General features: G+C 45.6%; 2 protein-coding genes across 7 annotated transcripts in view; both read left to right on the forward strand.

Moving 5' to 3' along the window:
- Positions 1 to 27,665, forward strand: part of DDX52 (DExD-box helicase 52) — a 201,857-nt gene that overhangs the window by 60,572 nt on the left and 113,620 nt on the right. The window lies entirely within an intron of this gene.
- Positions 1 to 27,665, forward strand: part of SYNRG (synergin gamma) — a 103,863-nt gene that overhangs the window by 21,211 nt on the left and 54,987 nt on the right. For 4 of the 6 annotated variants that reach the window (XM_081945374.1, XM_081945373.1, XM_081945375.1 and 1 more), the window contains exons 4-12: positions 1,522 to 1,652; positions 4,933 to 5,038; positions 6,326 to 6,437; positions 8,048 to 8,350; positions 11,923 to 12,156; positions 16,775 to 16,852; positions 18,438 to 18,634; positions 22,198 to 22,446; positions 25,096 to 25,232. In XM_081945374.1, coding sequence (XP_081801500.1) covers positions 1,522 to 1,652; positions 4,933 to 5,038; positions 6,326 to 6,437; positions 8,048 to 8,350; positions 11,923 to 12,156; positions 16,775 to 16,852; positions 18,438 to 18,634; positions 22,198 to 22,446; positions 25,096 to 25,232 — 1,547 coding nt within the window. The remainder of the gene's footprint in view (positions 1 to 1,521; positions 1,653 to 4,932; positions 5,039 to 6,325; positions 6,438 to 8,047; positions 8,351 to 11,922; positions 12,157 to 16,774; positions 16,853 to 18,437; positions 18,635 to 22,197; positions 22,447 to 25,095; positions 25,233 to 27,665) is intronic. The other 2 variants (XM_081945377.1, XM_081945378.1) reach the window with 1 other exon arrangement.

Here is a 27,665-nt window from a genome sequence, read left to right on the forward strand (position 1 = left end):
TTCTTGTAGACCTTTCATTACCCAGCTAGGTAACATCCTCAGTGCATTGATGATGTTACCTAGTTTGGGTAATGAAACATCTAAAAGGAAACAACAAAGCTTAGAGAATACCAAGGTCCCCTCAAAATTGAAACAGTTAAAAAGAACAGATGCAAAGTTAAAACCACCTTCAACCCACCAACCACCTCCAGGGTTGCATGATACGCTTAGATTCCCCCAGACCTGTTGGCAGAGCCAAGTCTTAATCATATGCCTCTTTTAACGACCCCATAATCCCTTGCGGTCTGGGCAACTGAATGGAGCTGAGTGTTTACTGGCCAGATGCCCTTCTTGTTGCCAGTGCGGAGGTTTGTTTTCAGCAGATATATTCTCAGTGTGCCCAGAGAGAGAAATATCTGCCTCTACCTAGGATCGAACTCACAGGCTCCTGATTGTGAAGCGAGAGCTCCACCTCTAGGCCACCACACCACAGAGCCAGGTCTTAATGCTCTTCTGAAAAGCTAGGGCAATGGGGGCATCCCTCACTTCCAAAAGCAAGATGTTGCATAAGATGGAGCAATGGCAGAGAATTCCCCCAGTCAAAATTCTTTAATATGCGTAAGAAAGCCTCCCTGCCTGGTCTGATGGAACCTGTCAGTGAAATAGAGATGAAAGAGTTCCATCCAACGTAAACATACACCTCACAGGGTGGTGTACCATATTTGCAACTTTTTCTGTTTTAATACAGGTAGTCCTTGGCGTACGACCACAATTGAGCCCCAGATTTTTGTTCCTAAGCAAGACAGGTTGCTAAGCGACTTGTGCCTCATTTTACGCCCTGTTCTGCCACAGTTGTTAAGTGGATCACATCACAACTTCAAATGGTCACTAAACGGATAAGCTGTAAGTCCAGGACTGTCCATAATTTATATAATTTTTACGCGTCAAATAACATGGACAAATTGGGGGTTGGACTAGAAGAACTTCAAGGTCCCTTCAAATTCTGCTATTCTATTCTAAATAATGGGCATGTATTTGCAGACGGTGAGATCTCATTATAAGAAAGCTCACATACATTTTGAATCTCTTGAGATCCAGTTTGCTGGGTCATTTACCATGCATTTATCTCCTTGTCTCTCTTCTTTGTTATTTAATATTAGCCGATAACATGTTGTTATCCAGATATTTATTTATAGGGGGGAAATGTCCGGACCAAATGTAATTTCTAATGTTGGATTTCCCCCCATACCAGAGGGAGCCCCCTTGTGGAGTACTGTGAAGCCATTACCATGGCAACTCCACTGAACTGTACAGTAGAAGCCATTTTAAGGCACAACAGGCTGTATCTTAACACAACAACCCCCCCCCCCAAGGGTTGTTAGGGGTATCTTAACTCCACAATATTTGTTTCCAGAGGGTAAGTCATCTGTGTACCAAGTTTGGTTGAAATTGCTCAAGGCGTTCCAGAGTTATGCTGGAACGTACATGCACACACAAAGCTGTTTTTGTATATATAGATTGAACTGCTCATTTGGTTCACAGGGTGGCATGCCTCTTGGTGCGATGCCGACAGCGGGGATGCCATATATGGGACAAAGTCCCTTCCTTGGAATGCGTGCAGCAGCTCCTCAGTACACCCCGGATATGCGGAAGCAGTTTGTTGAAGAACAGCAGTAAGTGAGCCATTCTGTAACAATAGATGTGACTTTATTATTTTTTAAATTAATTAATTTAGATAGCTGCCATGCTCAACGCATGACTCAGGAGGATGACTTCTCTTGACGATGTCTCAAGGTCCTGATTGTCTCTCAGGAAACCTTTTGCATCCCGTTTCCAAATTTACACTGCAGAAATCTGGACCACCACTACGTGAGAGCAGAGAAATGGATTTGTTGCTCTTTGCTGCCATCTAGGAGTTGTCCAGAATTTTGCAACCCAGAACTAAAAGGTCTACATCAAGGGTGTCAAACTCAATTTCAATGAGAGCTGCATCAGGGTTGTGTTTGACCTCGGGGGGAGGGGCAATGGGGGACATGGCCAGCTTGATGTCACTCATGTCAGGGGCGCCTGTGGCGGCCCGATCGCTCTGACAACTGTCAGAGGGTTGCAGGAGGCCATTGCACAGCACTCCCAAGCTCCGTTTTCGCTGGTGGAGGGTTGGAGGAGGCTGTGGCTGCTGAAAACGGAGCTCGGGTGGGCCACACACTGTTTCCAGGGCCACACACTGTTTCCAAGGCGGCCCCGCGGGGCAGATCTAAGCACCCTGTGGGTTGAATTTGGCCCACGGGGCCTTGAGTGTGACATGCCTGGTCTACATGATCTTGAATTGGGATCAGGAATGCTATTCATACCTTCTCCTATTTTACATTACCATCCTAATATTGCCTATCCCACTTATATTTGCTAGCCTTGAGATTTGCACCCAGACCTTAGAGCAGCAATAGCGAACCTTTTTTGGCTCGCGTGCCACAAGTGGGGGGAGCGCGGGGGAGTCGTGTTTGGGCATGCCGCACCCATAATGCAATGTGCGATCCCCCAGTGCGCATGCGCGCACAACGCCCTCCCCCCCATTTTTACATGCTTTTTTTGCCCTCCCCAGGCTCCAGAGGCTTTATAGGAGCCTGGGGAGGGCGAAAAGAGCCTCCCCCGCCCCCCCCCCTCCGGAGGCTTCAGGGACCGTCCGGAGGCTTTCCTGACGCCTTCGGAGCGCTTAAAACAACCCTCCGAGCAAACCGGAAGTGACTTCCGGGTTGCTCGGAGGGTCGTTTTAAGCGTTCCGAAGGCTTCAGGGAAGCCTCCGGATGATCCCTGAAGCCTTCAGAGCACTTAAAACGACCCTCCGAGCAACCCGGAAGCGCTCCGAAGGCGTCAGGGAAGCCTCCGGATGGTCCCTGAAGCCTTTGAAACGCTTAAAACGACCCTCCGAGCAACCCGGAAATCACTTCCGGTTTGCTCGGAGGGTGGTTTTAAGCGTTCCGAAGGCTTCAGCGAAGCCTCCGGATGGTCCCTGAAGCCTCCGGGGGGGGGGAGGCTCTTTTCACCCTCCCCAGGCTCCTATAAAGCCTCTGGAGCCTGGGGAAGGCGAAAAATAGCTTTTAAATAGGTGAACTCAGCTGGCCAGCGCGCGCCTGACACCAAGTTTTTCTCTGCCCCATGTTACAGGTAGTCCTCGACTTAGGGCCGCAATTGAGCCCAAAATTTCTGTTTTTAAATGAGACAGTTGTTAAGGGAGTTTTGCCCTATTTTATAACCTTTCTTGCTACAGTTGTTAAGGGAATCACTGTAGTTGTTAAGTTAATAAAATGGTTGTTAAGTGAATCTGGCTTTCCCATGGACTTTGCTAGTCAGAAGGCCGCAAAAGGCAATCATGTGGCCCCAGGGATGCTGCAATGATTGGATGTACGAACAACGGTCCTGAGTCACATTTTTCAGTGCCGTTGAAGGGTCACTTAAAAAATGCTGGTAAGTCGCGGACTACATGTACACTAAACAAAATCTAGGTAGAGTTAGTTTGAGTTTCCTTCTCACAGTTTCCTGTTTCTCAGGATTGTATCATCGCTGGTCAAAGGTCCCTTAGATCAGCAGTCCCCAATCTTTCCTGCTTGGCCCAGTTGAGGGGGAAGAGGAGATGCTGTCTATAGACCCCTTCCTTGCATCCTGGACATAAATTGTCTCAGCTTCTGCCCTCAAAACAACGCTATAGGGCACTGCACACTAGAACAACTAGATACAAGAACATTTTCCCCCTGAATGCCATCACTCTGCTTAACAACTAATTCCCACAACACTGTCAGATAACTTACTAAGACTGTATTACTATTATTATCGTATTTTTCAGAGTATAAGATGCACCTTTTTCCCCCAAAAAAAGAAAGTGAAAAACTGGGTACATGTTATACACTGAATATAGCATGGGGAGTTTGGGAGGCCTGCAAAGTGCTCCAGGGGGCTGGGGAGGGCAAAAACAAAAAAATGGACAGTTTTTTGCTTGTTTTTTGAGGGGGGCAGCCCCCAGGAGCATTCTACAAGCCTCCTAAAGGCTATGCATGTCCTTTTTTGGCAAAAAACCGGGCCCGTTTTTATGAAAAATGAGTTGTTTTTTCTCGTTTTTGTTCCCCAGCCCCCAAGAGCACTCTGCAAGCCTCCTAAAGGCTTTACATGTCCTTTTTGGCAAAAAATGGACCAATTCTTGCTCGTTTGTGGGGGGGGGGAGCCCTCAAGAGCACTTCGCAGGCCTCTCACTCTCTGCATGCCCCGTTTTTCACAAAAAATGAGGCATGCAGAGGGTTTGGGAGGTCTGCAGAGTGCAAAAACTTTTTTTTTTAATTTACCTCTTCAACATCTTGGTGCATCTTATAACCCAATGAGTCTTATACTCCAACAATATGGTATTCTTCCTTCCTAGTACCTATCTCTTCCCACTTATGACTATAACCATGTGGCTTGTATCTTTCAATTGATATTGTTTTATTTGTTTACTAGTATGATTTGATAGCTTATTAGTAACCTTGAGTATCATCAAGTGTTGTATATTTTTATTCTTGATGAATGTATTTTATTCTCCTTATGTACACTGAGAGCATATGCACCAAAGACAAGTTCCACCCACACCTGGCCAATAAAGAATTCTATTCTATTCTGTGCGAGCGTAGGCATGCACGTAAGCGTGTTCAGCTCCATTTGCACAAGTGGGTGCTTGCCACTACGCAAATGAAGCTGCCTCTGTGCACTTGCCCACTGCTCGCGCAGCCTGGTGGGCTGAGGCCCAGGAGTTGAGATTACCTGACTTAGATTATCTGCTTTAGATTAATAGATCGCCACTTCTTTTCCTGTCTTCCAGGCCAAGTCTATGTTTCTTCAAGTAAGGTAGAGTACGAAAGTAACAGAAATAGCAGTTAAACTACCCATGAGGCCTAAATCACATCTTTAATTATAATTGATTATATCTTGCAGGAAACGGTTTGAACACCAGCAGAAGGTTTTGGAGGAAGAAAGAAAAAGGCGTCAATTTGAAGAACAGAAGCAAAAGCTACGGCTTTTAAGCAGTGTGAAGCCAAAGGTATGTGGTGATAAATTTATTCAGTGGCAAGCCAGCTGGATTTAAATTAATTTCTGTTGAGGAGGGAAATTAAAACAATAAATAGAATTTAAAAAAAAAACTAATACCAGTGTTTCAACAAAACAGTATGGGATAGTTCTTGACTTATAGCCATTCATTTAGCAACTGTTTGAAGTTACAACAGTACTGGAAACAAGTGACTTACAACCAGGCCTCAGACTTATGACCATCACAACATTCCCCACGGTCTTGTGATCAGAATTCAGGCGCTTGGCAACCAGCATGTATTTAAAACGGTTGCAGCGTCTGGGGGAATCATATCATCTCTACTTGCAACTTTCCCAATTGGCTTCCAATGAGCAAAGTCAATCGGGGAAGCCTTAACGTACACATGATTCACTTAACAACTGCAACGGTTAGTCTAATTGGCAAAGAATCTTGTAAAGTTGGTTGTGACTCACTTAACAACCACAACTGAGCCATGATGGTGCAGTGGTTAGAATGCAGTATTGCAAGCTAACTCTGCTCACTGGCAGAAGTTCGATCCTGGCCGGCTCAAGGTTGACTCAACCTTCCATCCTTCCGAGGTGGGTAAAATGAGGACCCAGATTGTTGGGGGCAAGAGGCTGACTCTGTAAACCGCTTAGAGAGGGCTGTAAAGCACTGTGAAGCAGTGTATAAGTATAAACGCTATCGTTATCGCTCTTGCAGTGGAAACTCTGATCCTAATTCTGGTAATAAGTCAGGAACTACCTGTTTACCAAATGCGATGCGGTGGCTCAGTATCTAAGACAGTGAGCTTGTTGATTAGAAAGGTCCCTAGCACCACGTAATGCAGTGAGCTCCTGTGACTTCTCCCAGCTTCTGCCAACCTAGCAGTTCGAAAGCATGAAAAAATGCAAGTAGAAAAAATAGGAACCACCTTTGGTGGGAAGGTAACAGCGTTCTGTGCGCCTTCGGCATTTAGTCATGCCAGCCACATGACCATGGAGACGTCTTCAGACAGCGCTGGTTCTTCAGCTTTGAAATGGAGATGAGTACCGCCACCTAGAGTCGGAAACGACTAGTACATATGTGGGAGGGGAACCTTTGCCTGTTTACCAGAATATAAAATGATCTACTTTGAGATAAAATAGGTTTTGCTCGTCATATTTTCCTTCAGGAATTCCACCCTGAGAAAATAGTGCACTTTGTTTTTGGCAAGTGATAAATGTAATCTGATTTTCTAAAATAGTTGAAAATTCTGTTAGAGCTGTTTCATAATAGGGTATATCAATATGCTTTCAGATGGGTGAAAAAAGCAGAGATGATGCCCTGGAAGCTATTAAAGGAAACCTAGATGGGTTTTCCAGAGATGCTAAACTCCATCCTACACCAACTGCTCATCCCAAAAATGCAGGTATTCATCTTGGAGACAAGATCTTGAAATTCAAAAATGCATGCTGCTTTAAGGTGTCCAGAAACTTTTTGAGAAACCTGCCAAAGAAAAACATTCTATTGCTTTTAGTGATTAAAAAAAAAATCTTAACACCCTTTTGGGTCATGAACAGTAGGACTTTAATGTGCTTAATTCTAATTGGATTAAGATTCCACCCCTATTAAATTATAACCAAATTATGTTCAGTTGATTTTGAGCATGTAATGAAAACTAGCAACCTTTTCAAAAACCTTAAGCTGCATCTGTATAAGTTGCAGTTGCCAATTCTCATCTTCTAAGACCATCGAATTAATGGTTGTGGCTATTAAAAACTAATGTCCTCAAGATTTTTGTTTCTTTTTACAACGCTGTAGTCGGGGCGACTGGCTGGAGCTGAGAGTTTATTGGCTGGATGACTTTCCTGATGCCTACTTGCAGTTCACAGCAGACAGTTTCTTCTCTTTGAGAGAGAAACATCTGCTGCTGCTTAGAATTGAACTATCAACCTTCTGAGTTGGAGGCGAGTGTGTTCGCCACGAGGCCACTGTGCTGCTAATGTCCTCAAGAAAATAAAATGCCCGTAAAAATAAAGCAGGCATAGGAAAATAAATATTTTTATTACCGGTGCATCAGTGAAAGCCAATTTAGCATATAGCAGCTGGGAATCTGCATAAATTCTCAGCTTTCTAAAAGGAGGTGGTGCCACTTTTCTCTCTACAAGGGAGCGGATGTGCCGTTTAATTTATAAAAGTCCTCTGTGCTCTACCCAGTATTTTAAATAACTCCATTGGAACCAAGGCCTTTTTGAGTGATTTTAATGCTTGTTAAAAAGCAGGAATGGGGACCATAGAGAGGAAGGAGTTCCTTCTCCCTTTCACTTCTTGCTGAAAAAGCAAGATATTTTCCCCACTCTACAATGTGAAGCTAAGAAGCCTATTACCGTATTTTTCGGAGTATAAGACACACCTTTTTCCCCCCAAAAAGAGGGAGAAAATCCGGGTGCGTCATACACTGAATTTTAGGCCTCCCGAAATCTCCCCCCCCCCCTGCAAAAATGGATGTAGGGAGAGTTTGGGAGGCCTGCAAAGTGCTCCTGGGGGCTGGGGAGGGCAAAACCAAGCAAGAAATGGGTCATGTTTTGCTCGTTTTTGCTCCCCCCAGCCCCTAGGAACATTCTACAAGCCTCCTAAAGGCTATGCATGCCCTTTTTTGGCAAAAAAACCCAGGCCCTTTTTCATGAAAATATGGGCCATTTTTTGCTTGTTTTTGCCCCAGTCCCAAGGAGCACTTTGCAGGCCTCTCAAACTCTCTGCATGCTCCATTTTTCACAAAAAAATGAGGCATGCAGAAGGTTTTAAGAGGCCCGCAGAGTGCTTTTTTTTTTTAATTTACCTCTTCAAAATCTTGGTGCATCTTATGCTCCGGTGCGTCTTATACTCCCCAAAATACGGTACCTCTTCAGCAGAGCCCCCAGCTCTTGCCCCTAGAAACCGGCACTTCTCTTTTATTTTATTGTATTTTTGAAGCTGGTTGTTCTCCAGAAGTTTCCATCTTGTGTGTATGTACATGTCTGCGTTCATTCCATTTCACAGATCATCCCAAACCATCTCATTCTACCGTGTCTGTCTCCCAAACTACCGCCTTTCTTGACGACGAGGAGTTTAGTGACTTTATTCAGGGACCTGTCGAAACCCCGCCATTCGTGCCTCCAACCTCCTCCCAGTCTTTTCAGTCTTGCCATCCTGCTTCTCAAGCCGGGCAGCGGCTTTCAGAGAAGGCTGCGTCCCACCCTCTCCCTCCAGTCCAGTTTCCTGTCACCTCCGTCCTCCAGGGTACCGTCGGACCGGTACCCTATTTCTCTCCTCCTCCAGCTTCACAAAACACTCAGAAAACAGGTAACTCACCATGTCTTTCGGGAAATAGAATGTACAGGTAGGCCTCGACTTACAACCCATTCGTTTAGGGACCATTTGAAATTAACAACACTGGAAAAAATGTGACATGACCGGTTGTCACACTTAACGACTGTGGCGGCATCCCCGTGGTCACGTGATCAAAATCTGGACGTCTGGCAACTGGTTTATATTTATGACGGTTGCTGTGTTCCGGGGGAGATGTGATGTGGTCCCCTTTTGTGAACTTCCAGCCTGTTTGCCATAAGCAAAATCAGTGGTGGGGGTGGGGGGGTGGGGGTGGATTTGATCGATTGTGTGATTCACTTAACAACAGTAGCGATTCACGTAACAATCAACAAGCAAAAAAAATGATCATAAAATCAAGTGCAACTAACTTAACCACCTTACTTAGTAGTGGAAATTCTTTGACTCTATAACTTTTATTGTTTTATCGGTGTGCAAAATAGAAAGAAATTCTTGCCCCAATTGTGGTCTTAAGTTAAAAACTAGCTTCCAAAAATGTAGGGGCCTCTTGATGTAGCTCTTAATGCAGGAGCAATGAACATGTTTTTTCACACTGAAAATATATACTGAATTTCAGGAGAGAAATAGTACCCCTAATGAATAAATCTGCACCAAAGTTTTGCAGAAAGAACAGTCGTTATAGCCAAGTGTTGTGTGTGTGTATGTGTTTGTGTGTATCAGGGCATTTATATCACCTTGATATAAATATATCTATGCATTTGACAAACCTCTGGCCAGATAACGAGTAAAGAATGTTCAACTCAAAAAAGCCAGAAATTTTATTTTACTTTATTTCTCTGTGGTAGGATGAGCAGCCAATACATTTTATGAATGAAATAAAATACATTGTATTATTTTATTTATCAAATTTGCATGGCTGACCATCTCATGAAAAGCAACTCTGGGCAGTAGATAACCATCAGATAAAATGACAGTGACATATACTGTATGTAAACCAATCATAAAAGTCTAAAAACTCAATGTTAAAAATTAAATATTATTAGAAACAAAAATATATGAACCCCGAAGCAAAGAGAGGATGATTATAATTCCCTACCTCAATGGAGCCATGTGTCTCCGCTTCCTTGGGTCCCCCCAGGCCTTCTTATAATTTAAATTATTCTAGTACATTTAACTTTAATTTTACATTTTAACAATTGACTATTTACAATGTTAAGCATTCTGGTAGATTTAACAACAATCAGGCCAATTTTGCATACTGGAGAGGTTGGATTATTTTCAGTTACCGTCCTTTACCTTTAGAATGTAAAACAATTCTCTTAATATATATTTTTTATGTTGTTTATGTTTATGTTTATTGGATTTATATGCCGCTCTTCTCCCAAAGGACTCAGGGCGGCGTACAACATTAAAAAAACACATATTACAAAAGTGAAAAAGAAATTAGATAGAGTATCCAACAAACCCAATTAGTATGAACAATAACATTTTAAAAATTGGATTAAAATTAACAATTAAATCAAGCATTTATTTTATTTTGTTCAGGCCAGGCCGGCTTGCTGGAAAAGCTAGCGTTTTAGGGCGCGTCGGAAGGACCGGAGGTCGGGGATTATGCGAAGCTCCAGGGGCAGCTCATTCCAGAGGGAAGGCGCTCCCACAGAGAAGGCTCTCCCCCTGGGGGTCGCTAGCCGACACTGGCCGACGGCACCCTGAGGAGGCCAACTCTGTGGGATCGTACTGGACGGTGGGAGGCTACCAGTGGCAGTAGATGGTCTCACAGGTACCCTGGGCCTAAGCCATGGAGCGCTTTAAAGGTCATAATTAGTACCTTGAATCGTACCCGGAAAACAACCGGCAACCAGTGCAGGCTGCCTAAAAGGGGTGTAACATGGGAGCACCTAGGTACCCCCATGATAACCCGCACAGCCGCATACCCTTTTAAAAGGGTAATGCATCTCTTGTCCCTTTTCTTGTCCTGCTGAATTCTGAGTATGCTTAGTACAGTTAGTCCTCAACTTACAACTAGTAGCAACCATTCAGAGTTCAAATAAACCTTCCTGGGGACACCTATAACCTGGTTCCAGAGTTCCAACATGACAATATATTGGACACTCAGCACTGTTTGCAGTGTCCTATTTTACGACATTTTTGTCGAAAACCAGCATCTAGCTCCAGTTTTTGCAGGATGGGCTTATAGTACTGGTAGTTCACTTCATTGACCACTGCCAAAAATGTGGTAAAATTGGTTTCACTTAATTTTTTAAATTTATTTTTATTTGTTTATAATATATAGTACAAAAATACAAAACAGTAGGAAAATAAGGGGAGGAGAAGGGAAGGGAAAAGAGCAGAGATGGGATTCAGCAGTTCTGGAGAACCGGTAGCGGAAATTTTGAGTAGTTCGGAGAACCAGTAAATACTGCCTCTGACTGGCCCCACCCTCATCTATTCTCTGCCTCCCGAGTCCCAGCTGATCAGGAGGGAATGGGGATTTTGCAGTAATTTTCCCCTGGAGGGGGGAGGGAATGGAGATTTTACAGTATTCTTCCCCTGCCATGCCCACCAAGCCACACACCCACCAAGCCATGCCATGCCCACCAAGCCACACCCACAGAACCGGTAGTAAAAAAAATTGAATCCCACCACTGCAAAAGAGTAGGGTAAAGAGAAAAAAAGAAAGAAAAACTTTTTACTTTTACATAGTAGTATAAACTAGCCATTTTTATAACAACAAACCTATCTAATCGGTAAAAACCCAGAATCAAAGTTTCATTTTTCCCCCCTCCTCAAAACACAAAAAGGTCAGAAGTTTCCAAGTAGAAACAAAAGTAATTGTGTGGGTTTCCCCCCCCCTCTTTAATCAAAGCAGTCAATTTAGCCATCTCACTCCGTCACCTTTGTCCCATAAAATTGGTTTCACTTTATGACCATCCCAACTTCCATTCACGGTGGGCGGGCTCCGTTAAGGTCCTAAGTCGAGGACTCTGTATTGGCAGCCTCTGTTGGCAATGCAGAATCTTTAAATAAGGACTGATATGACCCAGGGACAATCGTCCTCTTTGAAGGTTGTTACTGAGTCGCACCAGCCTTTCTTTGTGGGGCTGTGGGTGCGTTTGTGTTTCCCCTTTCGCCTGTGGGATGAAAGAATGGGATAAAGTTATAAAACATGGGTGTCAAACTTGATTTCATTGAGGGCTGCATCCGGGTTGTGTTTGACCATGGGGGCGGGGTGGGTGTGGCCAGCTCAACGTCACTCCTGTCGGGGGTGCCTGTGGCGGCCCGAGCGCTCTGCTAGCGGAAACATGCTCCTGAGCTCCGTTTTCGGCTGCCACAGCTTCCAGCAACCCTCTGCCAGTGAAAATGGAGCTTGGGAGGACCGCATGCGGGAGACCGTGTTAGCCAAAAACGGAGCTCAGGAGCCCGTTTTTGCAGGCAGAAGCACCATGGGCCGGTCCTTTGCTATTTCCAGGGTGGCCCTAAGTACTCTGCGGGTCGGATCCGAACCCCAAGCCTTGAGTTTGACACCCTTGCTCTAAAGTGAAGTGCCATTTAACAAGTACCTCTAATTCCTCCTTTTATTCATCCAGGCCGTTTCTTAGAAGACAAGCCGTTGGTACCTCGCGGGTTGAGTGAATTGGGGCAGGCTCAAATCAAGCAGAAGGCACCTGAGGTTGAGCTCAGCGCTGCCGCTTCAGCTGTAAACAGCCCTGGTCCCCAGTTAGCAGCCAGTGGCAGGAAGTCCCTAGGGGTGCTTCCCAAGGGAGCCCCCTGTCCAGAGGCAAACAAGGTTTCAGAACAAAAGCTGCCAGTTCAAGAGTGCGGTGAGCAAATCTGTTGTTTTCAACCCAGGTGGATGCTTGCTTCACTGTTCTAACCTCTTACGGTGACTGCTGGGTAATTTTGCTCTGAATCCCTGCTTGAATAATAACAACGAAGCACCTTTTATCCTGACTTAACACATAATACAGTGTTGGCCCTTAACCAGCCCTTTGCATATGTCTTGAGCCTGTTCTCTTTTCCAAGCAAAAGATTATTCCTCCTCATCCTCCTTTCTTCTTCTTCTTCTTCTTCTTCTTCTTCTTCTTCTTCTTCTTCTTCTTCTTCTTCTTCTTCTTCTTCTTCTTTTTCTTCTTCTTTTTCTCCTTCTTCTTTTTCTCCTTCTCCTCCTCCTCCTCCCTCCTCCTCCTCCTGCTCTTCCTCCTGCTCTTTCTCTTCTCCTCCTCCATCTTCCTCCTCTTCCTCCTCCTCTTTTCCTTCTCCTTCTCTGTTTCCCCATCTCCTCCTCCTCTTTGCTGCCACTCACTTGCCCAAGGAGAATGTGCCCTTATTTGCTCTAAATGACTTTGTCCAACTTCTCCAACTGTGCTAGGACTACGACTCCCAGAATTCCAGCAGTGGTATTTTTGTTTACTTTAGATAGTGTTTTCTAGAAAGTTACACTCTACACCTCTTGCTTCAGAGCTATGAATGCAGAAATATTTACCGTATTTTTCGGAGTATAAGATGCACTCCCCCACCCCCCACCTAAAAGAGGGTGAAAAGTTGGGTGCGTCTTATACACCAAATGTAGCCCTGCCCACCCGCTGGCCCCCACCCTTCGGCCTCCGCGCGCAACCAGCGAGCCTATTCCTAAAGTTCACCTCTGGGGAACAGCTGATTGGGGGTATTCTGGGAGGCCGATCCACCCGCCAATCAGCTGCTGATGCTGAATCAGGCTAATGTGCTGAGGCTGTTTACTAGCTGTTTGTTAGAAGAGGAGGCTCCGGGGGGTTTTGTGTAAATGTTTTTTAAAGGTTTTAAAGGGATCCAGGGCGGGGGGTGGGTCTAGCCAGACCAGGAATAGGAATAGAGCCAGACGAACAGGTGGGGCTGAGGAGGAAGGGAGCGGAGCGGGGGAGGGGAGGCAGTATAACGTTCCTTTAGAGGGTTCCTATATTCCAACGGTCGCAGGAAGGGGTAGATGCGAGGACAGAAGAAGATCCTGCAGTCGGTTGGGAGACCGGGGGCGTTGGTTACGCCCGGTCGTTTGTACCAACCCCCGCATCCTAGGTGGTCAGGGTTTACAGAGCCGTGGCATGAGACTGATGTTATGTAACGCAAGGTCCGTTGTTAATAAGGCCCCCCTCATCCATGATTTGGTTTCTGAGGGGGAGCCGGATCTTGCAGGGATCACGGAAACCTGGTTGGGCCACGAGGGGGGGGTGCCCCTCGTGGAAATGTGCCCATCAGGATACCGTGTATTCCATCAGCCTCGTGCCCGGGGTAGGGGTGGTGGGGTAGCGGTCATTATACGGGAAGCCTTGTCACCGAGAGAATTCATCGTACCTCAGATATCCGGATGTGAGACTCTAGGTGTGAGATGGGGCCCAGGGAGTCAGTTGGGCCTGCTGATTGCATACTTGGCTCCTCGCTATGCTTCAGCGGCCCTGCCTGAGCTCCTCGAGGTGATTGCGGAGGTGGCAGTTGAGACCCCTAGACTATTAGTCATGGGGGACTTCAACTTGCCATCGACGGGTGAATCATCCGAGGTCGCTCAGGAGTTCATGGCTTCCATGACAGCCTTGGACCTGACCCAAATAATTCAGGGCCCCACACATGAAGGAGGACACATGCTGGACCTTGTTTTTATCTCTGGTCGATGGAAGAGTGATCTGGGAATAGGGGATCAGGTGATCACTCCCCTGTCATGGTCAGATCACTCGCTTCTCCGGCTGGACTTCCCTGACGCCACCCCCCATCGCGGGGAGGCGGAACCAGAGGATCTTAGATGGTTCCGCCCCAGGCGACTGATGGAACCAGACAGCCACCTCCTGTTGCCCTGACCCGCTCCCGGACGGAGGACCTGGCGGCTGCATGGAACAGTGCGGCAGCCGGGGCCTTGGACCGGGTAGCGCCCTTGCGGCCTCTCCGGTGGCAGCGAACCACCCTGGCCCCTTGGTTTTCCGAGGAGCTGAGGGTGATGAAGCGCCACAAGAGACGCCTAGAGAGCAGATGGAGATCCTCTCGGGCCGAATCTGACCGAACACAGGTAAGAGCCCATTTACGGACCTACCTTGTGGCATTAAGGGTGGCTAAACGTCGATATTATGCCACCCTTATTGCGTCTGCAGAAAACCGCCCTGCCGCCCTGTTTCGGGTGACCCGCTCCCTCCTATCACAGAGGTCGCGGGAAGCCCCTTTACAGGGGAGGGCAGAGGAATTTGGGGAATATCTGCAGGACAAAATCGCTCAGATCCGGAGCGAATGGGTCCCCTTCAGTGATCGTGAGGAGACACCGGAGGCGAGTCTTGAGGTACCTATCTGGGAGGAGTTTGACTCTGTTGCCGCCGAGGATATGGACAGGCTACGCGGGCGACTGCGGGCCACCACATGTTTATTGGACCCGTGTCCCTCCTGGCTTGTACTGGCAACCTGGGAGGTTACACGTGACTGGCTCCTGGGTCTGGTGAACGCCTCGCTGGAGGAGGGGCTCCTGCCTGCCTCCTTGAAGGAGGCGGTGGTGAGGCCCCTACTTAAGAGGCCTTCCCTAGACCCAGTTGAGTTAGCCAATTATCGTCCTGTCTCCAACCTTCCCTTTTTAGCGAAGGTTGTTGAGAGTGTGGTGGCGCAGCAGTTCCCTCGACACCTGGAGGAAATTACTTATCTAGATCCGCGCCAGTCCGGTTTCCGGCCGGGCCACAGCACAGAGACGGCTTTGGTCGCGTTGGTGGATGATCTCTGGAGGGCGAAAGATGGGGGCTGTTCCTCCATCTTACTCCTGTTAGACCTCTCAGCGGCTTTCGATACCATCGACCATGGTATCCTGTTGCGTCGGCTGGAGGGGATGGGGGTGAGGGGCACCGTTTTGCGGTGGTTCTCCTCCTTCCTCTCCGGTCGGACGCAATGTGTGTTGGCGGGAGAGCAGAGATCGACCCTGAGGCCGCTCACGTGTGGAGTGCCACAGGGGTCGGTCCTCTCCCCTCTCCTGTTCAACACATACATGAAACCGGTGGGTGAGATCATTCGAGGATTCGGGGTTGAGTGCCATCTGTATGCAGATGACACTCAGTTATACATTTCTACCCCGAACCACCCCAACGAAGCCGTCGAGGTGATGTCCCGGTGTCTGGAAGCCGTGCGGGTCTGGATGGGCGACAACAGACTCAGACTCAACCCTTCCAAGACGGAGTGGCTGTGGCTACCGGCGCCCCGCTTTAGCCAATGTGTTCCATCTCTGGCCATTGGGGGGGGTACAACTGCCCCCGGTGGATAGGGTACGCAATTTGGGCGTCCTCCTAGATTCCCGGCTGTCGCTAGATGATCATGTGACGGCCGTGGCTAGGGGGGCGTTCCATCAGGTTCGCCTGATGCGCCAATTGCGTCCCTTACTGGAGCGGGACGCCCTTTGCACAGTCACTCATGCCCTAGTGACTTCTCGCCTTGATTACTGTAACGCTCTCTACATGGGGCACCCCTTGAGATGCACCCGAAGGCTCCAGCTGGTCCAGAACGCAGCCGCGCGGGTTATTATGGGGAGTACTAAGTACTCCCATGTAACACCTCTCCTGCGCGGGCTGCACTGGCTACCTGTGGCCTTTCGGGTGCGTTTCAAGGTGTTGATTGTCATCTTCAAAGCGCTCCATGGCTCGGGACCTAGTTATTTGCGGGATCGCATTCTACCCCATACATCCCTGCGACCAATCCGCTCTCACAGAGAGGGCCTCCTCCGGGTACCATCTGCTAAACAGTGCGGGCGGGCGGTGCCTAGGAGTAGGGCCTTCTCTGTGATGGGCCCAACCCTCTGGAACGACCTCCCCCCTGATATTAGAACCACCTCTGATCTCCGCTCCTTCCGCAAGAAACTCAAGACCCACCTGTTTCGAGTAGCAGGTCTGGCCTAATTACAACCATAATCGTAACTGCATTTATCAGCTATTTAAACCTTCCTGGATGGCTTTTTAAATTTTATATTGGGGTTTTAATGGGTTTTAAAATTGTTCTTAATATTTAATTGGTTTTGGGATTTTATAACAGACCGTGTGTGTGAGTTGTTTATGTTGCATGTCTTATGTCTTATGTTATTTTATTGTTTTGATTACGAATGGTCTGTACACCGCCCCGAGTCCCTCCGGGGAGAGGGGGCGGTCTATAAATTAAATAAACTATAAACTATAAACTATAGCCAGCTGAATACCGATGGATGCTGGTAGACAGAGGCAGATTTTTTTTTCATTTTTTTCTCCCCAAAAACTAAGGTGTGTCTTATACTCTGGAGCGTCTTATACTCCGAAAAATACAGTACTCGTTTTTCTTGAACCAATCACTTTTCATTTCTTTAACCACCTTTGAAGAGCTGATTCCTTCCTTTGAACTACTCTTGATAGATGTGTCCCAACGGAGTCGTTTGTGTTCACTATTTTCTAAAGATCTTTCTTTTTATATATGTGTCTGTGTCTCTAGGCGTTGGAGTTTTTCCTTCCCAGGATCCAATCCAGCAAATGATGCCTCCATGGATTTACAACAATAATTTAGTTCCAGGTAATAATTAATAAAATGACAAGGATGAATACTGTATTCAGGCAGGAAATGTCATTCTCATGTTATTATGAGCCGCGGTGGTGCAGCGATTAAAGTGCAGTACTGCAGGCTACTTCTGCTGACTGCCGGCTGCCTGCAGTTTGGCAGTTTAAATCTCACCACGCTCAAGGTTGACTCAGCCTTCCATCCTTCCAAGGTGGATAAAATGAGGACCCAGATTGTTGGGGGCAAAATGCCGGCTCTGTAAACCACTTCGAAGGAGCGTAAAAGCACTGTGAAGTGGGATATAAGTGCTATTGCTATTATCAGCTCATTGTTCTTTATACTATTGACAAAGTAGCGTGCTAAATTTTAATCAGGAAACAATGCATTTTAATTTGTTCTTGTTGTCAAGGATATTATTTCCAAGGATTTTGTTTTTTAAAAGCCAAAGTGGTTAAGGTACCAGGGAACAAACCAGGAAACTGGGAGTTCCAGTCCTGTCTTAGGCTCAAAGCCAGCTGGATGACTTTAGGCCAGTCACTTTCTCTCAACCCTAGGAAGATGACAATGGCAAAGTACTCCTGAAAAACCTTGCCAAGAAAACTGCAGGGACGTAGCCAGTTGGTTGTAGGAGTTAAAACTGACTTGAAGGTGTGTGTGCACGCACACGCACACACAAAACACAATTGCAGCTAACCTTTCAGAAGCAGTTAGTGAAATTTAGTAAAAGGCAAATTCCACCCACTTTTAAGGGAAGTGACGTCTTTGGAGCAGTTCAATTTTGATGACTGAATTTATAATCTTTGCCAGTTTGGTCTAGGGCAAGGGTCCCCAATTTGCAGTCCATGGTCTGGCACCGGTCTGCAGCATTCCAGAAACCATGCACACAAGCGAAGCACCATCCACAGGATGTTGGCAGCATGTGAAACCCCACCCTCTCCGGTCTGCGGAAAAATCTCTCTCCGCAGAATCAGTCCCTGGTGCCCAAATGGTTGGGGGGGCCGTCAGCCTAGGGATTAAGGCATGATCTCAAAGCCTGTTTTAGCAATGAAAGGCAGCTGAGTGATTTTGGCCCAGTCACTCTTTCTCAGCCCAACTCACCTCACAGGGTTGTCATTGTGGAGAAAATAGGAAGAAGGAGCACTAGATATGATATCCTCCTTAAGTGTGTGTTTGTGTGTGTATATATATATGTATATGTATATGGAAACAAATACTGTGGGGTAAGACACCGCTAACACCCCTCGGTGTGTGTGTTCTGTTATGATACATCCTGTTGTGCCGTAAAATGGCTTCTACTATGCAGTGCAGTGGAGTTGCCATGGTAACGGCTTCACAGTACTCCACAAGGGGGCTCCCTCTGGTAAGGGGGAAAATCCAACATTAGAAATTACATTTGGTCCAGACATTTTCCCCCCTATAAATAAATATCTGGGCAACGCCAGGTTATCAGCACTACTTGTTTATAAAAACAATAAAGGCGGGATATGAATTAAATAAATAAATCCAGGTTAATGTTTGAGGGTAGAAAAGGCCCAGTCTTTTCAATTTGCTTCAATTTGCAGTTTATTTAATCTCTTGGATCAAATTCTTTCCTTCACAGATCTTTATAAGAAGATTCTGGAAACCACCATGACACCATCCGGGATAGATACCGGAAAACTCTATCCCATTCTGATGTCCTCTGGGCTTCCCAGAGAAACCCTTGGACAAATCTGGGCCTTAGCCAATCGCACCACTCCAGGGAAGCTGACAAAAGAGGAACTCTATACCGTTTTGGCTATGATTGCGCTAACTCAGGTAGGAATCAGGATCAGAGATAAAACTGGAGGGGGGGTACGATGACATCCTTAATGACTTGTCTATCGTGGGGCACTTTTACCTCCAAATACAGGCAGTCCTCAAGTTACAACCATTCATTTAGTGACCATTGAAAGGAACAGCGGCACTGAAAAAAGTGACTTATGACCATTTTCATATTTATAACCATTGCAGCATCCGCATATGATGTGATCAAAATTCATGTGCTTTAACAATTGGCTCATATTGATGACAGTCTCAGTATCCTGGGGTCATGTGTCACCTCGTGTGTCAACTCCTACAGTTGCCATGGTGAGGAAAGTTGCGGGGAGCACATTCCACGCATACTTTCAGCTAAAGTCGGATCTCAGATTACCGCAGCAGACTTGGGAGAGGTGCACCTCATTGGGGAATGTGATTTATGACACAGACTGAGGGGAGGGAAGGAACAGGGGTAAAGTTCAGCTGTAAATCGAATAAGGCTCAGATCTGACTGCAAAAAGGTCTTGCCCAAATAAATGCTCTTAATAAATGACTAATTTTCTTTTGAAATTTGGCTCGAGACTCATGAATCAGTTAGGGCATTTTGGGGGAAACCTGACATTGTGACTTCCTCCTAACAAGCAAATTCAGTGGAGAAGCCCGATTCATTTAAGAACATATGACTAACTTAATGGCTCTGTGATGGGCCCAGCCCTTTGGAATGACCTCCCCCTTGACATTAGGATTACCTCCGATCTCCGCTCCTTCCGTGTAAAGCTCAAGACCCACCTTTTTCAATTATCTGGCCTGGCTCAACCGTAGTTCCATCCTATTCCTCCTGACAGTCTTTTTAAATTCGTAATTTTTAAATTGGGGTATTTTAATTGCTAATTTTATTACTATTATTGTATGTATTTAATGACTGTTACCTCCTCCGTGTATGTGTATGCGTGTATATGTATATATATATGTGCTTTTATTGTACGCCGCCCCGAGTCCCTTGTGGAGAGGGAGCGGCTAACAAATTAAATATATTATTATTATTATTATTATTATTATTATTATTATTATTATTATTATTATTATTATTAACAAGTGCAGTGATTCTTTTAAGAACAGTGGCAAGAAAGGTCATAAAGTGGGGCAAAATTCCCTTAGCAACAGGAATTTGGGGCTCAATTGTGGTTGCAAGTTGAGAACTACCTGTAGCCTAGCCTTTATCTTCAGTTAAGATTGCCAGAACTGCCCTGTGGAACCTGATTGGTAATGGGGATGTAAAGCTTTATAATCTTTTTTTAAAGTTTTTTTTTATTTTTCATACCGTAATTTTCAGAGTATAAGATGCACCAAGATTTTGAAGAGGTAATTTTTTAAAAAAAAGTCTTTATACTCTGCAGGTCTCCCAAACCTTCTACACGCCTCATTTTTTGTGAAAAATGGGGCATACAGTGAGTTTGAGAGGCCTGCAAAGTGTCCCTGGGGGCTGGGGAGGGGGGCAAAAAAGAGCAAAAAAACCCACCCCGTTTTTCATGAAAACAGGCCCGTTTTTTGCAAAAAAAAAGGGCATGCATAGCGTTTAAGAGGCTTCGGGAGGCCAAAAATGCTGTATTCAGTGTATAAGATGCATCCAGATTTTCACCCTCTTTTTGGGGGGGAAAAGGTGCATCTTATACTCTGAAAAATACGGTACATACATTCACAAATATACAATCTCATAACTATTATTAATAATGCATGTTATCTTTCAACATTTATAACAATAACAATATGATCCAGATTGCTTTTCTACCATTCCATACACCCATCTTATTTTACAACAACCCTACTTCTTCTTTCTTCCTTCCTTCCCTCCCTTCTCTCCTTCTCTCCTTTCTTCTTTCCTCCTCTCCTTTCCCTTCTCTACTTCCCCTTCCTCTCCCCCACTCCTCCCCTCTTCTTCCCTTTCCTACCCTCACTCCTACTCTTATTTCCCCTCCATTTCTTCCTCTCCTTTTCCTTTTTTTCTTCCCCGCTCCTTTCTCCTCTCCTCTTCCTATCTTTCCCTCTACTCTTCTCTCCATTCCCTCTTTCCGTTCTTGTGTTTAGATATTTTCCTCTTCAATCCGGTGTATTTTCGTGATGGTATTCTAGCAAAATCGGTACAGTGTTTACATAGCAATCTTAAATTCCCTCTTCCACAATTTATTTTCATTTTAATAGTTACACATACATCATCAAATAAAGCTTTGTAATCTCAGGAGCCATCTCACCCTAATGGGACTAGTCCAGTGATGGCAAATCTTTTTGGCACCGAGTGCCCAAACCAGAACATGTGCGTGTCAGAGTGCTAGAAACCCGAAGACAAGCTGGTTGGTGCGCATGCATGCACCATCCACCTGCTCTTTGGGTTGCCAGCAAACGCATGCGTGCCGGCCAGCTGGTCTTCACACACGCCGGAGTGCCGGCCAGCTAGTCTTGGGGTTTCCGGTGCTCCAGTATGCGCAAAGACCAGGTGGCTGGCACACGTGCCCACAGAGAGGGCTCTGCATGCCACCTCTGGCACGTGTGCCATAGGTTCACCATCACGGGACTAGCCCATCCAACCTGTTTCAGCAAAATGGACTTCAGATCCCATTTGCCAAAGAAGGTTGGCTGGCAGGTCCTTTTCTGCAGTGACCCCCAGCCTCTTGAAGATTCTCCCGCTGGAGCTACGGCCTGCCCTGACTGACTCTCCTGGCTTTCCAGAAGGTCCTAAAAACATGGGTCGGCCACTTGGCCTGGGCTCCGACAGGGTCAGCTATGTTGGTGGTGGTTGACCAGATAAAGAACATCTCCACCCAGGTCTTCCCATTGATTTGGTTTTTAGCTTTTCTATTTAATTTGTTTAACTTTAGTGGTTTTGTGGAACAGAATGTCACGGTAAAAGGGATTTGGTATGCGCTCAGGCATAGTTCTTAGCATGTTCTTGCAAAACACACACACACACACACACTATTTTGTTTGTAAGAACTTTATAGATACACATACACACATCTAGGTTGTAATGTTCTACCATAACTTTGGAGGTTCCACCATAACTCTGAACAGTCGCTAAACAACCAGTCATAACACAAAGACTGTGTCAGGTTTCCGAAAGATGCCCTAACTAATTCATGAGCCTCGAGCCAAATTTCAAAAGAAATCCAGTCATTTATTAGGAACCCCATTTCGAGACTAGCCGATTGCAGTCAGATCTGACCTTATTTTAATCATGGCTGAACTTTGCCCCTGTTTCTTTCCTCCCGGCAGTCTGTGTCATAAATCACATTCTCCAACAAGGTGCCTGCTATATTAATCTGAAATCCGACTTTAGCCAAAGGTATGCGTGGAATGCGCTACTCCCCCTTTCCTCACCATGGCAACTTTATGAGTTGACAGGCTTCTTGTAATTCATTTTCTGGGTTTCACAACACGCTGAAACAACCGAGCCAAACTGGTTTACATGCAACACATTAAGCCAAAACTAACATTAGCACCAATTATGTAGTATATGATGTGCAAATGCTTTAGTTGACTTGGTTGTGCGAACGCTCTGTTTTCTCTGTTTTTTCCCCCTCATACAGAGAGGAGTGCCAGCCATGAGCCCTGAAGGTTTAAACCAGTTTCCTTCTGCCCCAATCCCTACCTTAAGCGGGCTTCAGATGGCCATCCCTGTCACAGTCAGCCAACAGTCTTTGATGTCTCCTGGGCCACCGGTTTCCATGCCTCTTAATATAGGACCAACAGTGGTAGGGATCAGCATGGCAGCAACAGTGGGTGGAGCCACCACCCAGCCTTCCGGCAGTTTCATCCAACATTTCCCTGCAAACCAGGTTAGTGGTGATATACTCCCCGTCGTAAAGCTGGTTTAAGGCAACTTGTTCTTTTAGCTTTTGACTTTCAGCCATGGAATCCAAGCATCTGTCTGAACATATTATCTAGACCAGGCATGGTCAAAGCAATACAATACAATACAATAGCAGAGTTGGAAGGAACCTTGGAGGTCTTCTAGTCCAACCCCCTGCCTAGGCAGGAAACCCTATACCGTTTCAGACAAATGGCTATCCAACATCTTCTTAAAGACTTCCAGTGTTGGAGGATTCACAACTTCTGGAGGCAAGTTGTTCCACTGATTAATTGTTCTAACTGTCAGGAAATTTATTCTTAGTTCTAAGTTGCTTCTCTCCTTGATTAGTTTCCACCCATTGCTTCTTCTATCCTCAGGTGCCTTGGAAAATAGTTTGACTCCCTCTTCTTTGTGGCAGCCCCTGAGATATTGGAAGACTGCTATCATGTCTCCCCTGGTCCTTCTTTCTCTTAAGCTAAACATACCCAGTTCCTGCAACCGTTCTTCCTATGTTTTAGTCTCCAGTCTCCTAATCATCTTTGTTGCTCTTCTCTGCACTCTTTCTAGAGTCTCCACATCTTTTTTACATTGTGGCAACCAAAACTGAATGCAGTATTCCAAGTGTGGCCTTACCAAGGCATTATAAAGTGGTATTAACACAAAGCAAATGAAGACAGGACAAGTTGCAATGGATGGCAAACTAATTAAGGAGAGAAGCAACCTAGAACTAAGGAGAGATTTCCTAACAGATCAATTAATCAGTGAAACAGAAGTTGCCTCCAGAAGTTGTGGGTGCTCCAACCCTGGAAGTTTTTAAGAAGATGTTGGATAGCCATTTGTCTGAAACGGTATAGGGCAGTGATGGCTAACCTTTTCAGCACCGATTCCTCAAATCCACCCCTCCGGAGCCCCGGAAATTGGAAGATCAGGTGGCCGGTGTGCATGCATACGCCAGCTACTTGGTCTTCCTGTTTCAGTCACGTGCATGCACGCCGGCCAACTGGTGTTTGCATGCCCCAGAGCACCGAAAAGCAGAAGACGAGGAGGCCGTTCGCTATCACTGGTATAGAGTTTCCTGCTTAAGCTGGGGGTTGGACTAGAAGACCTCCAGGGTCTCTTACAACTCTGCTATCCTGTATGGCAACTTGTGGACATCATCTCCCAGAATGTCTGAGCTAGCTATGCCTATGATACTGATGTAGAGAAGAGTTATTTATTATTATGCTTTTATAATTTTGTATGCTTCCCATAGAATTCTGGGAGTTGAAGTCCACAGGTCAGAAAGTTGCCATATTTAATGGCTCCTGGCCTAGACCAATTATTTTGAAGCACCTGATTGAAAGAAAGGGAGACAGTTTTGTGCGGAAAACTGATTTCTGCTCTTGACAGATATTCTTTTCTTCTCTGCAATATGACGATGTAGGAGCTTATTAGTTGTATAGATTCATGGATTAAAAATAAAAACATTGATTTGTTTTTAGGTATATATGAACAACAAAGCTTTCAGGTTTTCAATCAATCAATCTATCAGCTGGAAGGGACCTTGGAGGTCTTTTAGTCCAGTCCCCTGTTCAAGCAGGAGACCCTATACCAGGGGTGTCAAACTGGCGGCCTGTGGGCCTGGTGCCTCATGTGAAGGCCACACCCACCCCAGCTCCGCAAAGGGGGAAAACGTTGTGAGTTTGACACCCGTGCTCTATACCATCTCAGGCAGGTGACTGTCCAGTCTCTTCTTAAAAACCTCCCGTGATGTAGCACCCACAACTACTGAATACAAGCTGTCCCACTGGTTAATTGTCCTCACTGTCAGGAAGTTTCTCTCTTTAATTCCAGGTTGCTTCTCTCCTGGATTAGTTTTCCTCCATTGTTTCTTGTCCTGCCCTCAGGTGCTTTGGAAAATAAATTGACCCCCTCCTCTTTGTGGCAGCCTCATATTTGATAGAAATGAAACGCTCCACTTGACAGTTGGGAAAAGTGACTGAATTCAATCCTGTTGGTTTGGTCTATAAAAGCCTAAGCGAGAACAGAGATCATGACCCTCCCCATATCATGGAGTTCCAATGCCCATCAGTCTCAGGCAACGCCCTAAAAAGTTGGCTTCTCCAGCAAGCCGGCCTGGCCTGTTAATTTTAACTCATTTTTAAAATGTATTGTTCCATAAATTCGATTTGGTTTTTTGGGGGGGATATATATTTAATTTCTTTTTAACATTTGGGATGTGTGTTTTTTAATGTTGTACGTCGCCCTGAGTCCTTTGGGAGAAGGGCGGCATATAAATCCAATTTAAAAAAAAAACATGGCTAAAGATCATGGATGAAAGAAGTTAGGGTCCAGCAACATCTGTGGGTTTCAGATCTTCTGCTCTTACAGAACAAATTGAAACTCCAGGGAAAGAGCAAAACTCACTTAACACTGGACAGCCATTTGTCTGAAATGGTCCAGGGTTTCCTGCTCGAGCAGGGGGTTGGACTAGAAGACCTTCAAGGTCCCTTCCAACTCTGTTATTCTAGTCTAGTCTAGTCTAGTCTAGTCTAGTCTAGTCTGGTGTTTCTATCCTATCCTATTCTATCCTATCTCTTATCATCTCTTATCCTATTCTCCTGGAAAAAACCTCTTACGTCTCCTCCAAATATAGGTTGCAAAAACAGATGATGACGACTTCCAGGATTTCCAAGATGCCTCCAAGTCAGGGGGACTTGACGATACTTTTACAGATTTTCAAGGGGAAGCGACTGGATCAAAGAAAACGTCAGCCGCACAGCAGCGGGGCAGGTAGAGAATTTGACACACTCAGTTTTTGCATATCGCTTTTTAATCAAGCTGAGAAGATATAGACCAGGTCAGTATTTCTCAGCCTCGACAAGTTTAGAATATGTGGACTTGAATTCCCAGAATCCCCCAACCAGATGGCACACATCTTAAAAGTTGCTGAGATTGAGAAATCCTGGACCGGGTTACCATTTTCAGTTGCTCTTGTCATCATCATCTTTTTTTAATGATTCCATAATCCCTTGCGGGGCAGAGTCTGGGCAACTGAATGGAGCTAGCAGAATGTTTACTGGCCAGATGCCCTTCCTGTCGCCAATGAGGAGTTTTGTTCAGCAGATATATTCTCATGGTGCCCAGAGAGTGAAATATCTGCCTCTACCCAGGATCGAACCCACAGCCTCCTGATTGTGAGACGAGAGCTCCACTTCTAGGCCTCCGCACCACTCCTTTTCAGTTGCTCTTGTGCCGTGTGCATTATTCTCAGCTAATGATAGGATGGTAGCCATCAGTTTTGGAAAGTGGGCTAGTTCAGGTAGTCCTCAATTTATGACCAGCATTGAGCCTGAAATTTCTGTGATTGATCACCATCTTTAAAGCGCTCCATGGCAGAGGACCTAGTTATCTGCAGGATCGCATCCTACCACATACGTCCCTGCGACCTATCCGCTCACACAGGGAGGGGCTCCTCCTGGTGCCGTCTGCTAGGCAATGCCAGCGGGCGACACCTAGGAGTAGATCCTTCTCTGTGATGGGCCCAACCCTCTGGAATGACCTCCCCCCAGACATTCGAACTACCACCGACCTCCGTTCCTTCCGGCAAAAGTTAAAGACTCACCTATTTCAATCAGCTGGCCTGGCACTTTCTTAGTTTTACCTCCCAGGGATTTATTTTATTTTAGGGTTTGGGGTTTTAATTGTGATGTTTTTAGGTATTTATTTCTTAGTACAGCCTATCTCCCCCTCCAAATGTATTTTAAATGTAGCTTAAATGTATTTAATTATTATGACTGGTTTTATTGTATTGACTGTACACCGCCCCGAGTCCCTTTTTGGGAGAGGGGCGGTCTAAAAATCTAAGAAATAATAATAATAATAATAATAATAATAATAATAATAATAATAATAATAATAATAATAATAATAATAATAATAATAATAATAAAGTGAGACATACGTAGCAGCATAACTCTGGAACGCCTCAAGCAATTTCAACCAAACTTGGTACATAGATGACTTACTCTCTGGAAACAAATACTGGGGGGTAAAACACCCCTAAAACTCCTTGGGGTGTGTGCTCTGTTACGATACAGCCTGTTGTGCCTTTAAATGGCTTCTACTATACTGCCGTAAAATGGCTTCTACTATCTAGCGTGGTGAAGTTGCCATGGTAATGGCTTCACATTACTTCACAAGGATGCTGCCTCTGGTAAGGGGGAAATCCAACATTAGAAATTACGTTTCACCCTATAAATAAATACCAGGACTGTGCCGGGTTATCGGCTAGTAAAGAATAAAGAAACAAAGAATCATGCAATGTTGAGGATGCTCCAACAATCGTGTGAGGTCCAGCCATTAATCACATTTTTCAGTGCCATTGTAACCCTGAACGGTCACTAAAATGGTTGTAAGTCGAGGACTACCTGTACTTCCTTCACTTCCTCTCTCTCCTATCCTGCCTTCCCTCACTTGTCATTCTCAAGGTAGCTCACAAAACTGAGTGAAATGATACGCAGATAAATAATTCAGCAACACAGCAGAATAAGAAAAGCTGTGAAGTTCCCAGAAGACGGCCTAATTAATTTACGAGCTTCCAGCCATATCTCAAAAGGAAATCCAATCATTTATTAGGATCGACATTCTGGCGTGGACTCCGGTGGAGCCAAAACTGCTTCCGCTTAATTGCATTTGAACTTTACCCTTGTAATCCCCTCCCTTCTATCCTGCGTCATAATTCATATTCTCCAACTAGGCTGTAGACATGAGATCCGACTCCAGCCGAAAGCATGCATGGAATTCCCCCCCACACACACACATGCCAGCCTGATAATAGTCATGGCAATGCTTTAGCAGTTGACATCCGGCTCCCCTCACTTCCCGAAAGCGACCTGTGTGACACAAAGACAATTTGAGTACAGATATGTAACTTAAGGATGTGTCCCTCCCCCAGGCTTGCTTGGATTTTCTGCATGGAATTTTTCTATGAGGCGATCAGCCTGGATAATTCTGCTTTTCACCCAAGATGCCCCCGATAATGGGTAGCCCTTCCACTTGATTAAGTATTGGAGTTGTCTCCTGTGCCACCTTGAATCGAGGATTCGTTGAACTTCATAATGGGTTTGGCCCCCTATGACCATAGGGCCCAGGGGCTCCCGGAGTAGTGTTCTCAGAGTGGACCCGATCACAGGTTTTAAGAGGCTACTATGAAACGCTGGGTGT

Source organism: Natrix helvetica, assembly GCF_964273705.1.
Source record: "Natrix helvetica genome assembly, chromosome: 2".
Classification (NCBI taxonomy): domain Eukaryota; kingdom Metazoa; phylum Chordata; class Lepidosauria; order Squamata; family Natricidae; genus Natrix; species Natrix helvetica.